The 18,184-nt window shown below is 54.6% G+C and overlaps 6 protein-coding genes and 1 pseudogene across 7 annotated transcripts; 3 read left to right on the forward strand and 4 right to left on the reverse strand.

Annotated features, from left to right (window-relative positions):
- Window positions 1–362: 362 nt before the first annotated feature.
- GCG54_00001000 (Trans-enoyl reductase ccsC) lies at window positions 363–1,507 on the forward strand (the record flags this gene model as incomplete). Its single annotated transcript, XM_045401130.1, has 2 exons — window positions 363–922; window positions 973–1,507. 2 exons carry the CDS (start codon window positions 363–365, stop codon window positions 1,505–1,507), a joined length of 1,095 nt encoding a protein of 364 aa, XP_045258914.1.
- Window positions 1,508–1,737: 230 nt separating this feature from the next.
- GCG54_00001001 (uncharacterized protein) lies at window positions 1,738–2,625 on the reverse strand (the record flags this gene model as incomplete). Its single annotated transcript, XM_045401131.1, has 3 exons — window positions 1,738–2,250; window positions 2,307–2,425; window positions 2,487–2,625. 3 exons carry the CDS (start codon window positions 2,623–2,625, stop codon window positions 1,738–1,740), a joined length of 771 nt encoding a protein of 256 aa, XP_045258915.1.
- A 615-nt stretch (window positions 2,626–3,240) lies between these two features.
- On the reverse strand, window positions 3,241–8,272 carry GCG54_00001002 (Cytochrome P450 monooxygenase yanC; the record flags this gene model as incomplete). Its single annotated transcript, XM_045401132.1, is given in 8 exon segments — window positions 3,241–4,321; window positions 4,400–4,510; window positions 4,529–5,824; window positions 6,425–6,650; window positions 6,720–6,934; window positions 7,017–7,358; window positions 7,414–7,950; window positions 8,040–8,272. 8 exon segments carry the CDS (start codon window positions 8,270–8,272, stop codon window positions 3,241–3,243), a joined length of 4,041 nt encoding a protein of 1,346 aa, XP_045258916.1.
- Window positions 8,273–9,832: 1,560 nt separating this feature from the next.
- On the forward strand, window positions 9,833–10,465 carry GCG54_00001003 (uncharacterized protein; the record flags this gene model as incomplete). The annotated part of the gene is made up of 1 exon (XM_045401133.1): window positions 9,833–10,465. The coding sequence occupies one exon, from the start codon at window positions 9,833–9,835 to the stop codon at window positions 10,463–10,465; it is 633 nt and encodes a 210-aa protein (XP_045258917.1).
- Window positions 10,466–10,757: 292 nt separating this feature from the next.
- Window positions 10,758–11,619, reverse strand: GCG54_00001004 (annotated as a pseudogene). Its single transcript is given in 3 exon segments — window positions 10,758–11,230; window positions 11,281–11,314; window positions 11,327–11,619. Coding segments are annotated over 3 exon segments (800 nt in total).
- Window positions 11,620–14,322: 2,703 nt separating this feature from the next.
- On the forward strand, window positions 14,323–16,160 carry GCG54_00001005 (MFS-type transporter; the record flags this gene model as incomplete). The annotated part of the gene is made up of 2 exons (XM_045401134.1): window positions 14,323–14,574; window positions 14,631–16,160. 2 exons carry the CDS (start codon window positions 14,323–14,325, stop codon window positions 16,158–16,160), a joined length of 1,782 nt encoding a protein of 593 aa, XP_045258918.1.
- An 819-nt stretch (window positions 16,161–16,979) lies between these two features.
- Window positions 16,980–18,175, reverse strand: GCG54_00001006 (Nuclease PA3; the record flags this gene model as incomplete). Its single annotated transcript, XM_045401135.1, has 4 exons — window positions 16,980–17,573; window positions 17,629–17,720; window positions 17,787–18,042; window positions 18,167–18,175. 4 exons carry the CDS (start codon window positions 18,173–18,175, stop codon window positions 16,980–16,982), a joined length of 951 nt encoding a protein of 316 aa, XP_045258919.1.
- Window positions 18,176–18,184: the final 9 nt, after the last annotated feature.

Below are 18,184 nucleotides of genomic sequence, written 5' to 3' on the forward strand. Positions count from 1 at the left end.
GCAGGAAATTCGATCTGCTAACCACAGCACCAGTCTTTGCAACACGCACCAGAAGCCAACTAGTCCATCCGAATCCTAAGCTTCGCACATCGCATTCTTCAGGTCCCTGTCTCCGGCTACTGCGTGGGACGATGTCCGGCCCCGAGTCGCAAGCCGCCATTCGGAGGCGGGGTTCGGTGCCGGTTTCCTAATCCGGAAACCAAGTCTGGGGAGCAGGGATCTCTCACCTTGCGCGATGTTGCGACGTTCTCTATCGTTCGAGATTGATTCCAGCCACTAGGTTATATGGCTAGATGGGCATTTTAGCAATTTGAATCCGAAGCCTAGAACTCACACATAACGAAAGCGTCCTCCGCAGTAAGATGGCATTACCAAAAACCCAAACCGCAGTGATCCAGTCGCAATCAGCGTCCAGAGAGTCCGGCCTGCGTTTGGCCGTCTGCACCTCCAAGCCCATTCCAGAACTACCCACGCCATACCATGTTCTCGTCCGCGTCCTCGCCGTGGGCCTCAATCCCACAGACTACAAGATGGTCACTCACTTCTTCATGGAAGGCAACACGATAGGCTGCGACTTTAGCGGGATCGTCGAAGTCGCAGGCTCATCGTCCATCATGCCCACTGGCGTCCGGGTCTGCGGCGCCGACTTCCCTTACCGACCTGACAATCCTTCAAACGGTGCCTTTGCACAATACGTCGTCGCGGATTCGCGGCATACGATCAGAGTGCCGGACGGGTGGAGCGATACGCAAGCGGCGGCTTTAGGGTCCATTGGATGGTGCACGGCATGTCTGGCCATCTCAGACCCAGAGGCGCTGAATTTGAAGGGACTGCCGTCGCGTCCCGCAGAGAAGCCAAGTCCTGTGTTGGTTTATGGCGGTGCCACGGCGACGGGCATCATGGCCATACAAATGCTGAAGCAGTGGGTTGAGATCAGTCCCTTGGAGATAGACAGAAACTCACCTCAGACAGATCGGGCTATGCACCAATCGCTGTCTGTTCCGATAAATCAGCACCACTCGTCAAGAAGTACGGTGCCATTGGCACAGCATCGTACACCTCGCAAGATTGCGCCAAAAACATCCAGACCCTTGCTGGTGGGATGCCAGTCAAGCACGCCCTTGATTGCATCACGGATGCAGAGTCTGCTGCAATTTGTTACAGCGTGCTGGCCAGGGTTGGAGCGAGATACGCATGTCTTGAAGATTGCCCTGAACAATGGCGAACAAGGCGCGCTGTCAAGTCGAAGGCGGTCATGGGGTTCGAAGCACTTGGGTACGACGTTGACTTGGGCCATCCGACATACTCGCGGAAGGCGAACTTTGGACTGCATGATGTTGCTGCGCAGTGGGCTCGAGAAGTGCAGTCGCTGTTGGAAAGAAAGCAGCTCGAGACGCAGCCCATCAAAGAGGTGAGTGGGGGTTTCGAGGGGGTCATCAAAGCGCTTGAAATGTTGCAAAGCGGCGAAGTCAAGGGCGAGAAGCTCGTGGTCCAAGTATCAAGTTAGAGCACCGCATGAAGAAACCCTGTCTATGACGTGCGTCAGAATCACCTATCACTCGCTTGGGGAGAGGGCAAGTCTTTGAAATGGAGTTGATTATGACTACCTGTGCCAACGTGCGCACATCTAAAAAGGCTCTGCGTCTCCTGACGAGCGGGGACATCGTCGAAAGACATGCTGCGGTAAACATCCCACCAATATCATATGCTCACGCCCTGACATCCATGCCTGATCCCTCAAGGGTGGGAATCCTGCGAGCCGGGCTCCTGAGAGTCGGGGATCTCGTCCTTCTTCTTGGCGATCTCGTCCTTCTTCTTGGCGACCGCGTCCATCTTCTTGGCGATCTCATCTTTCTTCTTGGTGATCTCGTCCATCTGCTTGATGATCTCTTCCTTCTTCTTGGTGATCTCGTCCTTCTTCTTGGTGATCTCCGTAGCCTCGGGGACAGTGGCATCGTCCTTCTTCTCGGAGGCGTCAATGATCTTGGCGGGAGAAGCGTCCGACTTGGCAGGAACAGCTTGGTCTTGAGAGGGAATAGCACAGTCCGTCTTCTCAGAGATGTCAGAGCCCTTGGCAGGGGCATCCTCCTTCTTGCCGGTGGAGCCATTCTGATCGGCCTTGACGGCGGTCTCCTTCTTGCCTTCGATGGAAGGGTCCTCGCGTTGATGAGCAGCTTCGTTCTTGTCCGCGATGGACTGGAAAGTAGCAGCGGCCGAGCCGGCGGGAGGGCGATGGCCAAGAAGGCGAGCCTGTTGGAGTCAACGTCAGTAGGTCCCAGACCTCGAGGCCGGGGATGCAAACATACTTCAGCAGTCTGGAGCTCCTTGGCATCGTCTTTGGTGATATCCGACTCGGGCTTGCTCTTGAGATCAGCTTCCATCTTCAGCACTGTCTGCTGCTTGTCGTGCATGCTTTGAGCAGTTGCTGGGATAAGATGTCAGCTGGGGACGAAGGGTGGAAATGTGCAGCAAATGGGATGTCATACCAGCAAGACCATTCTTGACGGTGTGGTCATTGCCGGTCAGGGCCTTCTCGGCCTTGTCGATGTCGGCAACCTCCTTGGCCGTGATGACGTGACCGTTCTCGGCGAGCTTCTGGATGGTCTCCTTGTCGGTGGCAGCCATGATGTGCAATCTGTTGGGTTCTTGGGTTTGTGTGGGAGAATAGCGGAAGAAGTGGTGGCAATGAGGCAAGTTTGGTGCTGATCGAGGTTGGGTGATGTTGGAGGTGGGAAATTTGAGAACGTGACCGGGGGAGAAGAGAGACCAGAATAAATACCCAGTGAAGTCGGCTTCCTGTCGGTTCCTTCTCCGTTTGTTCGTTCTTGCACTTTCTGTAGTGAAGCTTCCATCACGGGAAGGTGCATACTGTCAACAGGCAGTCGTGGACCCATCTCCTCCTTCTGAGAACAAGAAAGTGCGTCCCTGGGAGTTGGAGAAAAGCAGGAGCTTCTCCTGGATGAGCAGGAACCTACCTAGATCTTTGAAGCTCGATAGGTTTGATGCGGATTAGGTAGTCTTGCAACCTTTCTAATCTCAACACCACCTGCCTTGCACGTAATGATGCCATCAGAGATCTAGGGGGCGGAAACCTCGATGCCCACCCCGCCACCTAAGCTGCTTATTCATGCAGACAGTCCCAAGATATCATGTGTTCAACGTGTCTACTGATTTTGAAAATGGTGAAGTATCATTTGACAACTGATTAGTTGTTTATAATGATTCCGCTAAATATAAATTTCATCTTTGCTCCTGCTTGAAAGCGCCTAGAGCTCGCAAAATTCGACATGTATGCTTCCAAATTGGGAAATGTCTTCCTGTTGCTTCCGATGAAAACACAGTTTGAACCGTCTCCAACGGAGGCAATAGAGTCACTTCTTCACTGTCGGAGCCTCTCATCACTGCAACGATATCGGCATTGCTCCCATAGTGAGTATCAGTCCTTCCGGCAGCCCGTGAGATGAATGGCTTTCCTTTTCCGTAGCTGATCCAACGTTGAGAGTCGATCGTCTCCTGGCCATCCAACTGAACCATTGGCTCGTCCTGTCCAGGTTGTGCTTCGCGGTCTGTCATCGACAGCTGATGCGTTGGATACAACCCGTAGACCCACAAACTCAACATGGCCTGGTAACATGCAAACGCGTGAAAATCTGCTCTGTCCTTTGGCATAATGCGTCTCGCGGCACGCAGAACTTGCCCGGCGTGCCATGCCGCACGCCTAGCTTGTTGAGTTCTTGTCCAGCTTTTCAACCGCTCGAACGCCTCGTGAGAGGACCAGTGGTTCTCGCTACCTAATAGCGCGTCTATCATCGGCATGGGCGCCGCGGTGCAGAACTCGTTGTATTCCAAGAAGAACAACGTCAGGGCATGACTTTCGACCACCCCCGATTTGAGAAGAAATCTGGTATCATCTAGAAGCCTCAAAGCTGATGCGGTGACCCTCCATGAGTCCGGGGCACGGGATGGCCAGTCCGCTTCGCTTACGGCGTCTACGGTAAGAAAACGTGTGCGGGCTTCGACCAGGATTGGTGTCAGAGAACATGAAACTACCAAGACCGCAAAGTTGAAGTCAACCAATGGCGTCAATGTCTTTAGAACTGAAACTTCAGCTAGACATCTTGACAGGCTGAGGCCTTTCTGGTTTTCCAAGCCGTCTTTCAGACACTCGTGATATGTAATGCTCCATTCCGCGGCAGAATCTGCCAGCCAAAGCTTGGAGCTGTCCGGGAGAGGAGCAGTCATGTCGTGGCTGGGTAATGGAGAGGGTGTATTTCTGAAGGCACTCCGTTGTACACATTGTAGGTAGAAGCGGTATACGGTTCTATTACAAGTCAGTTCCAAAAGCACATGAAAACTTGTGTCGGAAAAGATTTGGGTCACGGCAAGGATATTGAATCACCTCTTGAAGGATTCTTGGTTCGCCCACTCAATCCATGAAAGTCGCAATTCTTCTTCGTCCCCGTCCACAGGCGGCGTGAACGACTTGTAGGACACGCGAAACAATCGTTTACTATGGCGTAGTATCTACGCCCTGCTTATTAGCTTCAGGAGCTGGTGAACAACGCATCTCTGGCATGCTTTCCGTACCGACGCAAGAATAGCCGAAGTGGCATCAGACATCTCAGTCTTTCGCTGGTCTCCACTCCAGAGTGCGCATTCGCACACCAATGTCATGGCCTGGATGTATGTCAGGCTGCGGGTGATTGCGTTGTCTCGGTCGCCCTGGGACACTGTGAGAAACTTGAGAGCGAAGAGGCTACCGGACCAACTCACCGAATCCATAAGAACCATTCTTACCACATCCATCAACGCCAATCCGAATTCATTTGCCGAAGGGTGTGTTGACAGGGCTGCACCAGTCGATATCATGGCAGCGAGAAGTAGAGGGTCGCAGTCAGCGACATTTAAGGTGGGAAGATGAATCATTCCTGCGGTTTCGTCTTGCTGCCTGGTAAGAAATATCTGGAGCATCTCTCCGAGAACCCTTGCTGACGGGAACGAAGTCGCTGCTGCCAGAGTAGGGGGATTTGCGGAATTCTTCTGAACCAGATACACAATCTGGTCTCGCTTCTCTGCGGTCAGATGATGGCTTGATAACGACGAATCGTATTCTCCCATCTGCCCAACCATCGAAGTCTGCTTTGTAACAGATATGAAAAGACTATCAGTCTTGGAAGAAGCTCCCTGTGCTGGCTTCCAGTTCCCCAGCGTGTTATCAAAGACTTTGCTCGCCTCATCAGAGACGACACTCTGATCACCAGAGTCACTTGGTAACGATGGCCGCGTTTCTGTTCGTAGCTTTGCCGGTGAGCTCGGGGCCAGCATAGGTGCAAGTGAGGACAGCATGGATGTATCGAGCTCGTCATTGATCCCAAAGATATCGGGTGCTCCAAATGAAGCGAGGAAATCGTTGAATAAGAACGAATCGTCTGTCCATGAGCCCTGCTCGATGCTCAAGCCTACAGCAGCTTCTTCAGCTACGATGGTTGTGGCTGGAGAAATGGTCCTCGAAGGGACGAGGGGAGAGTCGTCTTCTTGTGCAAGCCCGCACCGATCATCGGCAAACCCAAACGCCCCGGCACTTCTGATGCATTCAATACCCTTCCGTCTACATCGATTGCAAGTCTTTTGATCGTCGCATCTGACCTTCGATGTTGCGCAAGAATCGCATGCCTGTGACGCCCGAGGCGGTCGGCGGGATAGTTGCCTCCTCTTGGCAGACGGGCGACTATCCCAATCAATTACGTCCTTTTCAGGCTGGACTCGCTTTCGACCTTCCATCACAATACCCCTTTTATCTTCTTGGTATGGTCTTGGTTTTTGACTAGATAGAATCAGGGATGAGTCAGTGGTTTGTTGTACCTATGAGAGCCATCGGTTCGTCATGGACGCGCGCGGAGATCCACTTACGATATCAAGTTGCCATGAAAATGAAACAAACTGAGAGACATTGCCGAAAGGCAAGATGCATTTTTTTAGACCTAAACAGGTAGTTATCTTTCACACTGCTAGGCAAAAAGGGGTTGATTCGGACGGACATGGAAGTTGAAGCTGCGGCCCGCTCCTCGTTGATCACTGACGATAGTGTGGGGAACGGCCCCTCACCAGCGTCTTGTAAGCGGCTTCGCGGACAGCAACCAAGCCCGAGAACACGGTCATGGTTTTGTGGTTTCCACAAGCGTGCCTCTCCGTCGCACACTAGATCGCCATCCTATCAACGCGATTTTGGGGTGGTTAAAAGAAATGCAATAGTTGGCAGATGCCTTACGTGGGCTGGGTTGCACCATCCATGATTCTGAGCACCGATGCATACAAGAAGACTCCCTCCTACGAAAGTCTATAATTCCTGAATCGATATTTGTTGAAAAGCTGACGCCTATCCATCCCACGCAAAGTGGTGCCTGATTTTGGATCAAATGTTTACTGAATAGCTGCTCCGCGGCACTCTCTTTCGATGAGTCGCCGATGGGACTCACTTCGGACCTTGATCTTCACCTGGAATGACGGACCATCCTTCATCACCTTGGGTGACTGTGAGGTGTCGATCTTCGCGCCAGGTACTGGCAGAATGTCGAAACAGTAGACTAGTCGAGCCAATGAGATGTGCAAGTTAGTGATAGCTACGTTATAGCCAACACATAGTCGTCGCCCTGCATGGCATTTAAGATTTAGCCAAGACGGAACCGATGGACTTTGCCAAGATGAAAATGGCTTCTTACCTGCGCCGAATCCGAGGTGTCCCTTGGCGGGCTTATCAAGATCCTCGTTGATGAATCGCTCCGGCCAAAATCTCTCCGGCTGCTCGTACTCGTCCGTGGAATTCGCAATCGCCCATTGATTATACGTCACGATCGTTCCTGCGGGAATTTTGTATCCTTCGAACTCGTCGTCCCGCATCAACGCGTGCGGGATTCCCGTCTCAGCAATCGTCGGCCTGGCATCGAGACCCGTCAGCGAAATACTTTGTGCATTTCCCACCATCCACATAAGACGGCTTCCGGGAGCACCAAACTTACTTCCATCGAACACTCTCCTTCACTGCTCCCTTGATGATTGGCAAGTTCGGCATGTCCTGGGCGGTCGGCAGTCGCTCAGCGTTAGAACCGCATACTTCATCGAGCTGTGTGCGAGCACGCTCAATCCAATCGGGCCACAACGCGGCGGCGGCCACACACTGGTCCAAGGATGCGCGAGTGGTGTCTGTACCAGCTTCCATCAGAGCGCCTGCCATGAACAGGAACTCGTCCTCGGTGAAGTCCGAATCATGCTGCTTCTCGAGAAATTCCGTCATGAAGCAGTCCCGTTGTTTGCCCTGCGCTCGGCGTTCGCGAAGTTGATCTAGTTCTCGCTTGTATACCCTGTGTGACTGTAAGCGATTGTGCAGACCAGCTAGTCCGGGTGTGGGAGTCTCACGCGCGAGTACGCTTATACAAGCCGTCGCCATACCATCGCCATGGCTGCAGACTTTTGAACCATGTGATTTCGGCGAGGAAAGGAAAATGGTCGACGATCGCGCGGCCGGGCATGAGATACTCGACAAACTCCTCAGACACGGCAAGGGAGTCGCTCAAGTTCGCATCGTCAACGCCGGCTCGACGTCCAAAAACAACGCTCATAATGACCGAGCCGGAAAACGCTCCGTGGCTCTTCCACCATTCATCTGGACGTTCGAGGTAGTTGAGCAGCAAAGCCTTGGACTCTAGGTCTTGGAACGGCTCGAAGATGTTGCGCTGTGTAGCATTCAGAATCTGATGCATGACCTTGCGCTCTCGACGCCACAAGTCTCCGTAGGGCATCAGGAGAGTTCGCTTGCCGCGGGACACGAGGTCGTAAGCCATCGGCAGGTTCATTCTCGAGGAGTATATGGCTGCTCTCTTTTCCAGGAGCTCGTTGACAGTCCTTTTGGAGTTGAGAAATAGCCAGTTTGTTCCTCCGATGTTGATTGTGAACCTAAACGTAGGGCTCGTGATCAGCGGCACTTTCTTGTAACTTCTTGGTCGACGATATGGTGACACAGTAGTTTTACTTGAGCTTCTTACATTTCGCCATACTTCTTTGCCAAGTCTTGGAAGAATAGGTATGGAAGGTCTCGTGGGATTTGATGGGCATTCCCAATCAGTGGTAATCCGGGAACCGGGTTGGGTAAACGGTATCGCTTCTTAAACTGTATCACCTTCGCGAACTTTCGAACCAGCCATGCAAATAGAAGAATTAGGATGCATGTCCCAAACGCTTGACTCGACAGCATCGTTTCTGGAGAGAGGAACCTCATCGTTGCGTGGCGTTGCCGGAGATCAGTGGGTGTCAGGGACATGACAAGAACAGGCAACGCGATTCGTAAGAGAAGAGAAGCTATTGCGTGACTTCGACGAACTCATGGCTCTCAGGACCGGAGCTAGCAAGTATTTAAGGAGCAACAGCATTTCGCCCCCCGGCGTGGAAAGGTGATGACCGATACTCGCCAGTATCATTGTGCAGAAACTCCCCGATGCCCTGGAAATCTTCGGGGCATGCCGATGCCTCTTGCTTGTGGATTTCGTGTGGTGCTTGGACATATGTTCATCAACAACCAGACTTGAGGTACCGGTGGATCGGGGAGCGTTGACTCCCCGAGGTGGAGGCTCGGCATGCCGAGAACCACTGATTGGCTCAACGGCCGAGCCTCTCCGTTGAAAACCATGACACGTTGGAACGGTTTTATTACATCTATGATCTTGAATTATGTTCTGAATTGTCCAAAGTTAAGCACTTTGGAAAAGAGGAAGGGGTGCACGCTTCTCCGAGGGCCGTACCAAGTGCGGAGTCGGTTCGGTTTTTGAAAAGACCTCGACCAACCGGGACTCTGGAAAGCAGTGTCAGAGCCGATATGATGCTTGAAGCGATTTCTGTATAATCTAGCCAGGGTTGAGGCGAAGAGCTTATAAGGAGCTAACACATTCTGTTCTTCTGATGAGAATGCCCCGTCAACCTTCATTGCTAACCCGAGGTTTAATTCAACTAGGTACTTGAAGTGATGTCTTAGGCGAAGGTTGGGATCAGCAAAGTGGGCAGGCCTTGAGATTATGTCCCCAGCTTAGATTGCTCATAGTATCAGGCTAGATCATTCATATAACTCATGCAGAATTGTCTTGCTTACGCACCTCGGACTCGAGCCAAGACTGCATCCACCTTGACCAGCCTGTGTAAGCCTCAGCCTCCCAACAAGCCATCCTGTAGATCCTTCCCCCGCTAATGCCAGCGACTAAATTTAGACCCCAATCCTGATCGCATTTCATTGCTATGCATTCTCGCACTGAGCCCCGCACTTACCCTTAGCTTCCTGTCCCACACGTGCACAACCGGGATCAGCTGCAAGTCGTCGGATTCTCGTGCGGTTCATCTGGAGCTTCTGCGAGGCGGAGTCTAGTTACATCCACGGAAGCCTATGTTTATGCTTATTTGGCTGAAAGGTCGGTTTCTTCCTGAATGCTGCGGAAGCCTTGGCGGGCTTGCCGTGGGTCGAGGCTGTTCAAGCCCTGCTGGAAGCTGTCAGTGCTAAGCCTGGGCCCGGAGCTGAGGCCGATCGTGAGATTTTGATGCCAACAGAAGCCTTGCTTCAGCCCCGCTGAGTACAGCAGTCCTGGGGCTATCATGAAGGTCTCTGCCATTTTCATGTCGATGCCGAGTAGATATAAAGTCGTAGCTGTTTTCCGACACGTATTCACATTTTTCGTTGCCAGCATCTCATTGTTACACACATTAACCGCCTTGTCCCACCCCAGAGTTTCACTGCATTATATCCTCTCTCAACCCGCCTAGTACAACCTCCTCGTCATTTCTTCACCACTTCAAAATGTCTTCCAAGCTCCTCCTCGCCCTGACCAGCATCATCTCTCTTGCTGCGTCCCTACCCTCCGCGCCTCGCGAATGCTCCCAAACCTCAGTACCGCCCAGCGCGTCAACCGTGACCCCGGGTTTGATCGCCCACCCCCAACACTTCAACGTCTACCAGTCCGCCTCCCAACCGAACCACCCCACGGACAACGTCCCACATCTCGACCTCCACACCAACATCACCCGCCAGGTCGTCGTCTTCACCGGCATCCCACCGTCGGCCAAGACCTGCTCGCTCGGTTGGCGCCAGGGCCCGATCGAGACCCGCGTCTTCCGCGTCGATGGCAACGGCCTCGTCTCCTCGCGCCAGCTGAAGTCCGAGGGCTTCCCGACGTGGACCACCGGCAGCGACGTGCTGATCAATCCCACGACGATCGCACCGTTCCAGGACGGTAGCGAATTTGTCCCGGGCATGGACTTCACCTTCTGGGACCAACCTGAGTTCTCCGCCCCGGCGACGCACGGCGGTCCGAGTGTCAAGTGCCAGGAGAGGATTGTCGTGGAGCTGGCGGTCAACTTCAATAACGGACAGGATGGACGCGTGTTTATGCAGGATGATGCCGAGAATGGATTGTACATCTCGTACTCGTAGGAAGGGTTTTGTCGGACGAGTTGGACTTAATGGTTTCGTAATCGGTTTACACGGAGAGTTATGGGTTAGTTTTGGCGTTGATTGGCGGCTTCTTTTGTCTTGATAATACTACCCATATTCGAGAAATTTGAAAGTTCTTCTCTGGTGTTCGTAACGAACTTGACTTGCTGGCAGAAGGCGGTGCGGCCTGGAATATCGTCATGTCTAAGCAATGACTCAGGAGTATACATTGGACCGAAAATAAGACATGTCCACGCGAAGAGTATTCTCAGTAACTGACAGGCAAGTATTCTTATCTACCAGAAGTATCGCTATCAGGCTTCTCGTCACAGTAATTAGAAGGATCAGGCAATCTAAACATAGCATGACCGATGTTATACGTCAGATGAACCGGGCCGTCTCCTCGAGCATTCTCTCGGCGGAGACTTTCCAACTCGACCATCGGTGCCACGGAACTCGCCTTCATCCTCTCCATGACTTTGCGCGAGAACTCTCCTTTCTCTTCTGAGCTCATGGAACTCGCCTGTACGAGCCAGGCGGCCTGGGCTTCCTGTACCGAGAAACTTACTGGTCCTCTCTACCAATACTAAGCGGCCCATCACCGAATCGCAAAACGACCAATGTCATCTCGGGCGGGAACAACTGCCCGCCGCCGACCTTATAAAAGACGTCCAGGAGCGTCTCTTGCGTGGCCATGATCCACGGGTGCACGGCGGAGACGTAGTCGTGGATCGTGACAAAGTCGCCGCCAGCCTTGACCTCGAGCTGGACTTATTTGGCCCGCGGGCGCCGGGTATCAGTTTTCGTGTCGGTACAGTCGCGGTGAAGCTCGACCCAAGCCTCCTTCCACTGTCGAATCACTCGAGCCGGAGGGTGGTTGTTGCGATCTGGGAATCCATCAGAGACACTTGCGACACGGGGTACCAGGTAGGCTCGAGACCGGCGACGGCAGGGCGAAAGTAGAGCTTGACGGCTTCGCCTGACTTGTAATACTGGCTGGCTGCGACCTGGATTGCGGTCTCAAGAGAGCCGTTGGCCGTCCAGAAGAGCTGTTTACCGGCTGCTGATGTGAGTGGGCGTACTGGGGATGTTTCTTCTGTGATTTGCGAGATTCGCTCCATGCTATTAGCGACGGACAAGCTGGTTGTGTCCATAGTTGATGGTTGTGTGTGTGTGTGTGTGTGTGTGTGTGTGTGTGTGTGTGTGTGTGTGTGTGTGTGTGTGTGTGTGTGTGTGTGTGTGTGTGTGTGTGTGTGTTGAAGATGCGAACCAGAGCAGCCAGCAGGATTTTCAAAGACCCCCGAATGATATTGCTCTGCCCCAAAATCGGAAGGACCCTACCGCCCCAGCTCGGGCTGGAAGCTGCGCCGCAGTGCCTGCCTCCTCCAACGTCCATGCCACGGCCCCGCCCCGGCAAAAGCGGGGCCTTCACTCACCACCGCCGCCCGACCGAAACACATTCAATCAAAATCATCACCAGACGCATTTCATTGCAAAATGAAGCAAAAAGCAAAGAATCGATTGCCGAATGAGGCAAAAGAAACGTGACAAGAGTGGGATTCGAACCCACGCCAATTTCTTGACTAGCACCTGAAGCTAGCGCCTTAGACCGCTCGGCCATCTTGCCTGTTGCAAATCAATCTCAGAATCTTGACCATGAGGGTTGAGTGAGTGAGGGCAGCAATAACATCATAGTTTCGTCCCGCCAGGTCGTCTTTTCACAAGCCAGCTCAATCCGGACCACTTGTTTTAGCTTGTGCATCAGAATCATCTCACAGAAATTACTATTTGTGACCGAACGGCAAGCCGCACAGCACGTTGTACTGAACCAACATGTTGAGCACCCACCTCAGGGCGTTTGAACTCTCTAACCCGCCAGTGTCCCGGGCGAGGTTGATGGGCTCTGAAATCCAACTCTACGCCACAATTGAAGTGTTGTGAAAGACGTCAGCATGTGACGAAGGCGCCTGAACGTTCGGAGCCGTCTATACCATAAAGCTAGCCCATGCGGATGGTAGTCAAACATGCAGCTCGGCTTCCTTGAATAACAGCTCTTGGCTGAACAAGCAGAGTTCTATATTAAAGAAACGTAAAGGGCTTTATGCTATTCAACGCCTCGCACTGATTTCTGCATTTCTCAGAATCCAAGCTCGGAGTCCAAGATGAGCGTTTTCTCTCCTAACGCCACGCTGTCTAAAGCCTTTAGGATAGGAGTCTTCGCTCGGATGTAAGCATCTAGACAAGGAGACCGCTTGGGCTCATCGACATACATATGCGGCGTGGCATACTCAAGGGGCGGCTGACGTTCCTCCGAAGAGCCCGCACTTACGGCATGCTCGTCGACTTGAGCTCGGCTCTTGCGAAATCTGGTTTAACTACAAGAATCGCAATACTCCTGGTTTGATCTCAACTATTGATTGTGACAGTATCGCACGTTCAATTGTAAGCGAGTACTTCCTGACTTGCGAATGTTCATGAGGTAGCATGGCTTCATTGTGATCGCAGTATCTCCCCGCCAGCCCTCTGAACTCGCCACACGAGAGTAGACTATGAGATTTGTGGCTTGAAATATCAAACGGAGGCATGCTGAACATATTATGCTCATCAGCCTCGGTTGATCCAACGGCGATGACGACCTCATAGACCATTTGAAGACTCGGAGCACATGCCGAGCAGGTTTATCTGCCGACAGATGTCACTCCGGAAAGTCGGAAGAACCTGGGTAGTATCAAATTGCAACGAGCTTTCTATTCTTGAGAGAACTTGAACCGCGAGATTACTGGCTGCTACGTTCGAAATGTGATGATAGAAGGAAATAAGGCAGCTGTGCTACAATTGAGTATTGAAGCGGGCTGCCCAGTTAGACAACTTACCTCGTGTGGATGTTTTCATGCCAGTACCGAGAGAGCCCTCATGGCCACGGATACCCTGAAAAGAATATCTTGATCGAGTTATGTCGAGGTACCGAGTTGGTGTTCTTAAGAGGTGTTTTCGTGCTCCCCGGGAATCAACAGTCTCACTCGCTCTTTGAACCCCGACGAGACGGGCAAAATCCGCGGGCAGCCGAAAAGAGACGAACTCTCAGCAAGCTTCCTCATTCTCAAAACCCAGGAACGGAAATGAGGGACAAACCCCAAAGATAGATACACACGAATGCAACTTCATAAGCGAAACATCCGAAAGCACTTTGCATATGCAACGGAACCCCCGACCAAGCCTGCAGATCCGGTCCAGAATCCCCAAGCAGCAACCCGTATTTCCACGTGCGCTCGCCAAACATGGCCTTCTAGAATCCCATAATCCCAAATATCCGGGTCCAAGCAAGCTCACCGCTAGACACTTCGCGGAATCCGCTCCAGCATCCCCCAACACCACATGGCGCAGCCCCAACAGCCCCCGACAAGCAAACCGACAACCCCGGTGTTTGCTACTTGGGGGCGTCTCAGCCGGCTGGTGAACGGCATGCACAATGCTTTGCCGAGCCTATTCAGTGTTGCTATCCTTCCCGATCGGGAAAATGCACGGAGCAACCACCAGAAGCTGTTACCTGCCCTCCATTGGTTGATGACTTCCACCGAAGAGACTGCACGGCATGGCTTGATATCACCTCGCTACACAAGCCAATGGAGGCCCCCTGCAGATTTCTTATTCAACTCCTCGACAATGAGAAGGCTCTCTTCGCTGTTACACAGCACACTCGGGATACAACCCTGTTGGGTGACGGATCTCCCGCCTGTCCTGGACCCTTGTTTCCGAATACCTATTTCTTGTGCTTTCAAAGACTCCAAAATGCCGCGAGTTCCCGTCTTCCGTGATCGTCCATCCCATCATCCATCCAGCTTTTCCGATAGGCAACCATGGATCATCCCGAGACGAAGAAACCTCACGACGAGGAAGCCGTTCACGTCCACGAACATGGTCCCTCCTCCCTCGACTCAGACAGCACCCACCTCGACGAAATCGACCAAGACTGCCTCCCCGATGGCTACTTCCGTAGCAAGTTCTTCCTCGGTTCCATGACGGCAATCGGCCTCGGCCTCCTCGCCGGCGTCTGCGGCTTCGCCTACGCAGCCCCGATCCTGACCGTCATCAACGCAGACATCGGACCGGTACATCCTCTGCCCCTTTTACTCCCATCCCTAACCTCACTGACACCCCGTCAAAGGACCCAAACATCGTCTGGGCAGCCCTCGTCTACACCCTCACCTCGGCCGTCTGCCTGACCATCATCGGCCGCGTGACCGACATCTTTGGCCGCCGCCCCGTCTTCATCGCCGGCGCCGCCCTCGGCGTCATCGGCAGCATCGTCGCCGCCACCGCGACCTCGGTCAACATGTTCATCGGCGGCACCACCATCATCGGCATCGCCGCCTCCACGCAGCTCTCCTTCTACTACGTCGTCGGCGAGCTCGTCCCCATGAAGTACCGCCTCGCCGCCAACGCCGTCTGCTACGTCTTCTGCATCCCCGGCTCCGGCTTCGCCCCCGTCATCGCCCAGGCCTTCGTCCAGTACCACCCCCACGTCGGCTGGCGCGGCTGCTACTACATCCTCATCGCCATCAACGCCGCCTCCCTCGCCTGCTGGGTCCTCTTCTACCACCCGCCCACCTTCAAGATGAAGCACGGCGCCCACGCCAGGATCTGGTCCTACGTCCGCGCCTTCGACTACCCCGGCGCCCTGCTCTACACCGGCGGCCTGCTCGTCCTCATGCTCGGCCTCAACTGGGGCGGCGTCGTCTACCCCTGGTCCTCCGCGAGCGTCATCGCCACCATCGTCGTCGGCGTCGCCGCCCTCGCCGCCTTCGTCGCCTGGGAATCCATCGCCGCCCTCCGCGAGCCCTTCGTGCCGATGCGCTACTTCCGGAACCTCGGCTGGGTCGCCTCCGCCATCCTCTCCGGCCTCGCCGCCAGCGTCTACTTCGCCTTCGCCCTCGTCTGGCCACAAATGGTCGCCGTCCTCTACGCTGACCCCGTCAACCGCCCCTTCTTCGGGCCCCTCCTCTCCTCCTTCGTCGCCCTCTTCACCCTCGTCGGCCAAATCGTCGGCGGCTTCTCCGGGAAGTACATCGGCCGCCTCAAATGGCAGTGCGTCATCACCGCCTTCCTCGGCGGCGTCTGCTTCGCCTCCGTCGCGACCTGCGGCCCGGACACGCCCACCCGCGCCACCGTCCTCGTCTGCTTCGGCGTCCTCCTCGTCGGCTGGGTCGAGGGCCTCTCCATCTCCATCACCACGCTCGCCGCGCCCGACCAGCTCAACCTCGGCGGCGCGAGCGGCATGGCCGGCAGCATCCGCTTCCTCATCAGCGCCGTCGGCTCGTCCGTCTACAACGTCATCCTGAGCAACCGCCTCGCCGAGACGGTGCCCGCGCGCGTGCCCGCCGCTGTGGTAGGCGCGGGGCTGCCCGAGGCGAGCGTGGCCGACTTCATCGCCGGCTTCGCGACGGGGGAGTTTGGCGGCGTGAAGGGGCTGACGGATGTGATTCTAGCGGTTGGGAAACGGGCGTACCAGGAGGCCAGCGCAGACGCGTTCAGGACTGTGTTCTTTGCGAATATCGGGTTCTCTGTTGTTGCGGTTGCGTGTGCGCTGTGTCTGCCTGATGTGGATAAGTATCTGACGAGCAAGGTTGCGGCAACGCTTCATCAGGGGAGGGACGAGAAGAAGATGGCGGGGGAGAGAGAGGCTTGGGAGAGCTGATTAGATGTTCACCTTCGTCACCTGGAGTAGTCTCTGGCAAACCAACAGATAATAGGAACCTGCATCGATACTGTGGTATCCATCGTATCCCGGTCTCATCCCGAGTCTGCCTTACTTCATTAGTTTTGCACTCAGTTCGCTCCGTAATCGTCGTGATCCCCTTGCCTCGTCGCTGCCTTGTTGGTTGTCTCCACGATAAGGCTGACCTAGGATGTACAGACACAAGACCCATCAGCCACCCCCATAAGCTGACGACGATCCTCCCGCCCCCATTCAGGGTCCATCACATGCCGTGGAACCGAAGTCCTGGGTTCCGCAAGACGTCCATTCGGGTGAACGCCGATGACACCCCCAAAGTCCTCGGTACCTGCCTCGTAAGCCGGGAGACAGAGACGAACCGCAGCCTCAGCAGCTGTCGTAAGCAGGTAGCAGCATGCGAATTGAGTAAGATGCCATGTCAGAATGCTCACGAATGAGAACATCCAGAATTTCCAATGCCAGTGATGAGGATTTGTGGACATACCCGACACCGCCACGCTTGGCCGTGATGGAAAACAGTCTCAAGTCTCGAGCTGACTCCATCTGATGCTGACGAAGCTGAACATCTGAGACGAAGACATGTCGACTGACGTGAATGCTATTTCTTCGATCTATTCCTGATACGGAAAGAATGCAAGTATGCAAATGCTTGAAACATACTCTGCCATACGCCCCGCATGCACGTCGGCCCTTGGCAGCGCGGGCATACACCCAGCTTGACCGGTGCTCGGATGCTCCGACCTCCACCTCCGGCGACCGATAATCTTGGCCCTCCCCCTTTCAAAGCTCCTCAAACACAGGTCCCGTCTCCGAAGCCAACTTGGCAGCGACGGCATTCAACCAAGCCCCCAGCCTCACGCCCGCGCGCCCGATAACCTCGTCAACGACCTCCCACGTCTGGTCGTAGTACCCCTCGCTCAAGTCGTGCGCCTTGAGCCACTGCAGACCGGGCTTCAGCACGTGAGAGCACACGAAGGCGTTGGACTCGGTCGCCCAGCCGAGGGCACACGTGCCCGTCGCGAGGTCGATGCACTGCCCGGACGTGGCATTAACGCCGGAGGCCGCGTGCCGGGAGAAGAGGTCGGCGGCCCAGGAGGCGGCGGCGGCCTTCTCCTGCGGGATGGAGAGGTGCGGGGCCAGGCCGCGGATGCGGTGGGGGATCTGGGTGTCCCAGACGGAGTGGAGGGACATGGGGCCGGTGCAGCGGCCGTTGGAGGGCTGGCGGCGCCAGCAGACGGGGCGGATGTCGTTGCCGCCGCGGAGGAGACCGGTTGCGTGCAGGGGCTGGTGGATGTCGCCGAGGAAGTGGATGACGAACATTGTGGCGTTTTTGCGGTTGATGAGAGGGAGGGAGGTGTCGAGGATTTGGGCCGTCTGGCGGACTAGTCAGTAGGCGAGATAAGATGTAGAGAGGAAAGGAGAAACGCACGTAGTTTTGGATGGCAGAGATGACGCAGCCGCTGGAGGGGCAGTCTTGGGGGTATTTCATCCCGCACAGATTGGGGGGATCATCGCGGGGATCTGGTGAGTGTGAGTGTGGGATATTCAAGCTGGAGGTGGTGATAACAGGTATCTGTCATTGCTCACTGATGTAGTGGTATTTGCTCGCCCAGCCCATGTGGCCTCTGAGTGTATCAGCCCAGGTGGCGGCGTCTGAGATGTCGTAGTTGCGGTCGTTGGCGAGGAGCTGGCCGACGAGAGCAGCAGCCTCATCCGTGAGATACTTCTCGGCGAGATAGCCAACTGTGCGGTGGCCGACGTTGCCCCATGAGAGGACCGATGGAACGGCGCAGGCCAGCAGCGCCGTGGACAGACGCATTTTGATGCGGTGCGAGGATCTGGCCTAGGTGGTGATAGTGTAGATGTTCTCGTTAGTGTTCACGTTGGAGAAGGTGAGGTTGGACGTTCGAGGCTGGGTGATTCTTTTCAGGAGGCCGAGCTGTACTACGGTTCTGCGACACTCTAACTGTTTGCATCGTGCCTCT

This window comes from Colletotrichum gloeosporioides (assembly GCF_011800055.1).
Source record: "Colletotrichum gloeosporioides strain Lc1 chromosome Unknown consensus_83, whole genome shotgun sequence".
NCBI classification, from domain to species: Eukaryota; Fungi; Ascomycota; class Sordariomycetes; order Glomerellales; family Glomerellaceae; genus Colletotrichum; species Colletotrichum gloeosporioides.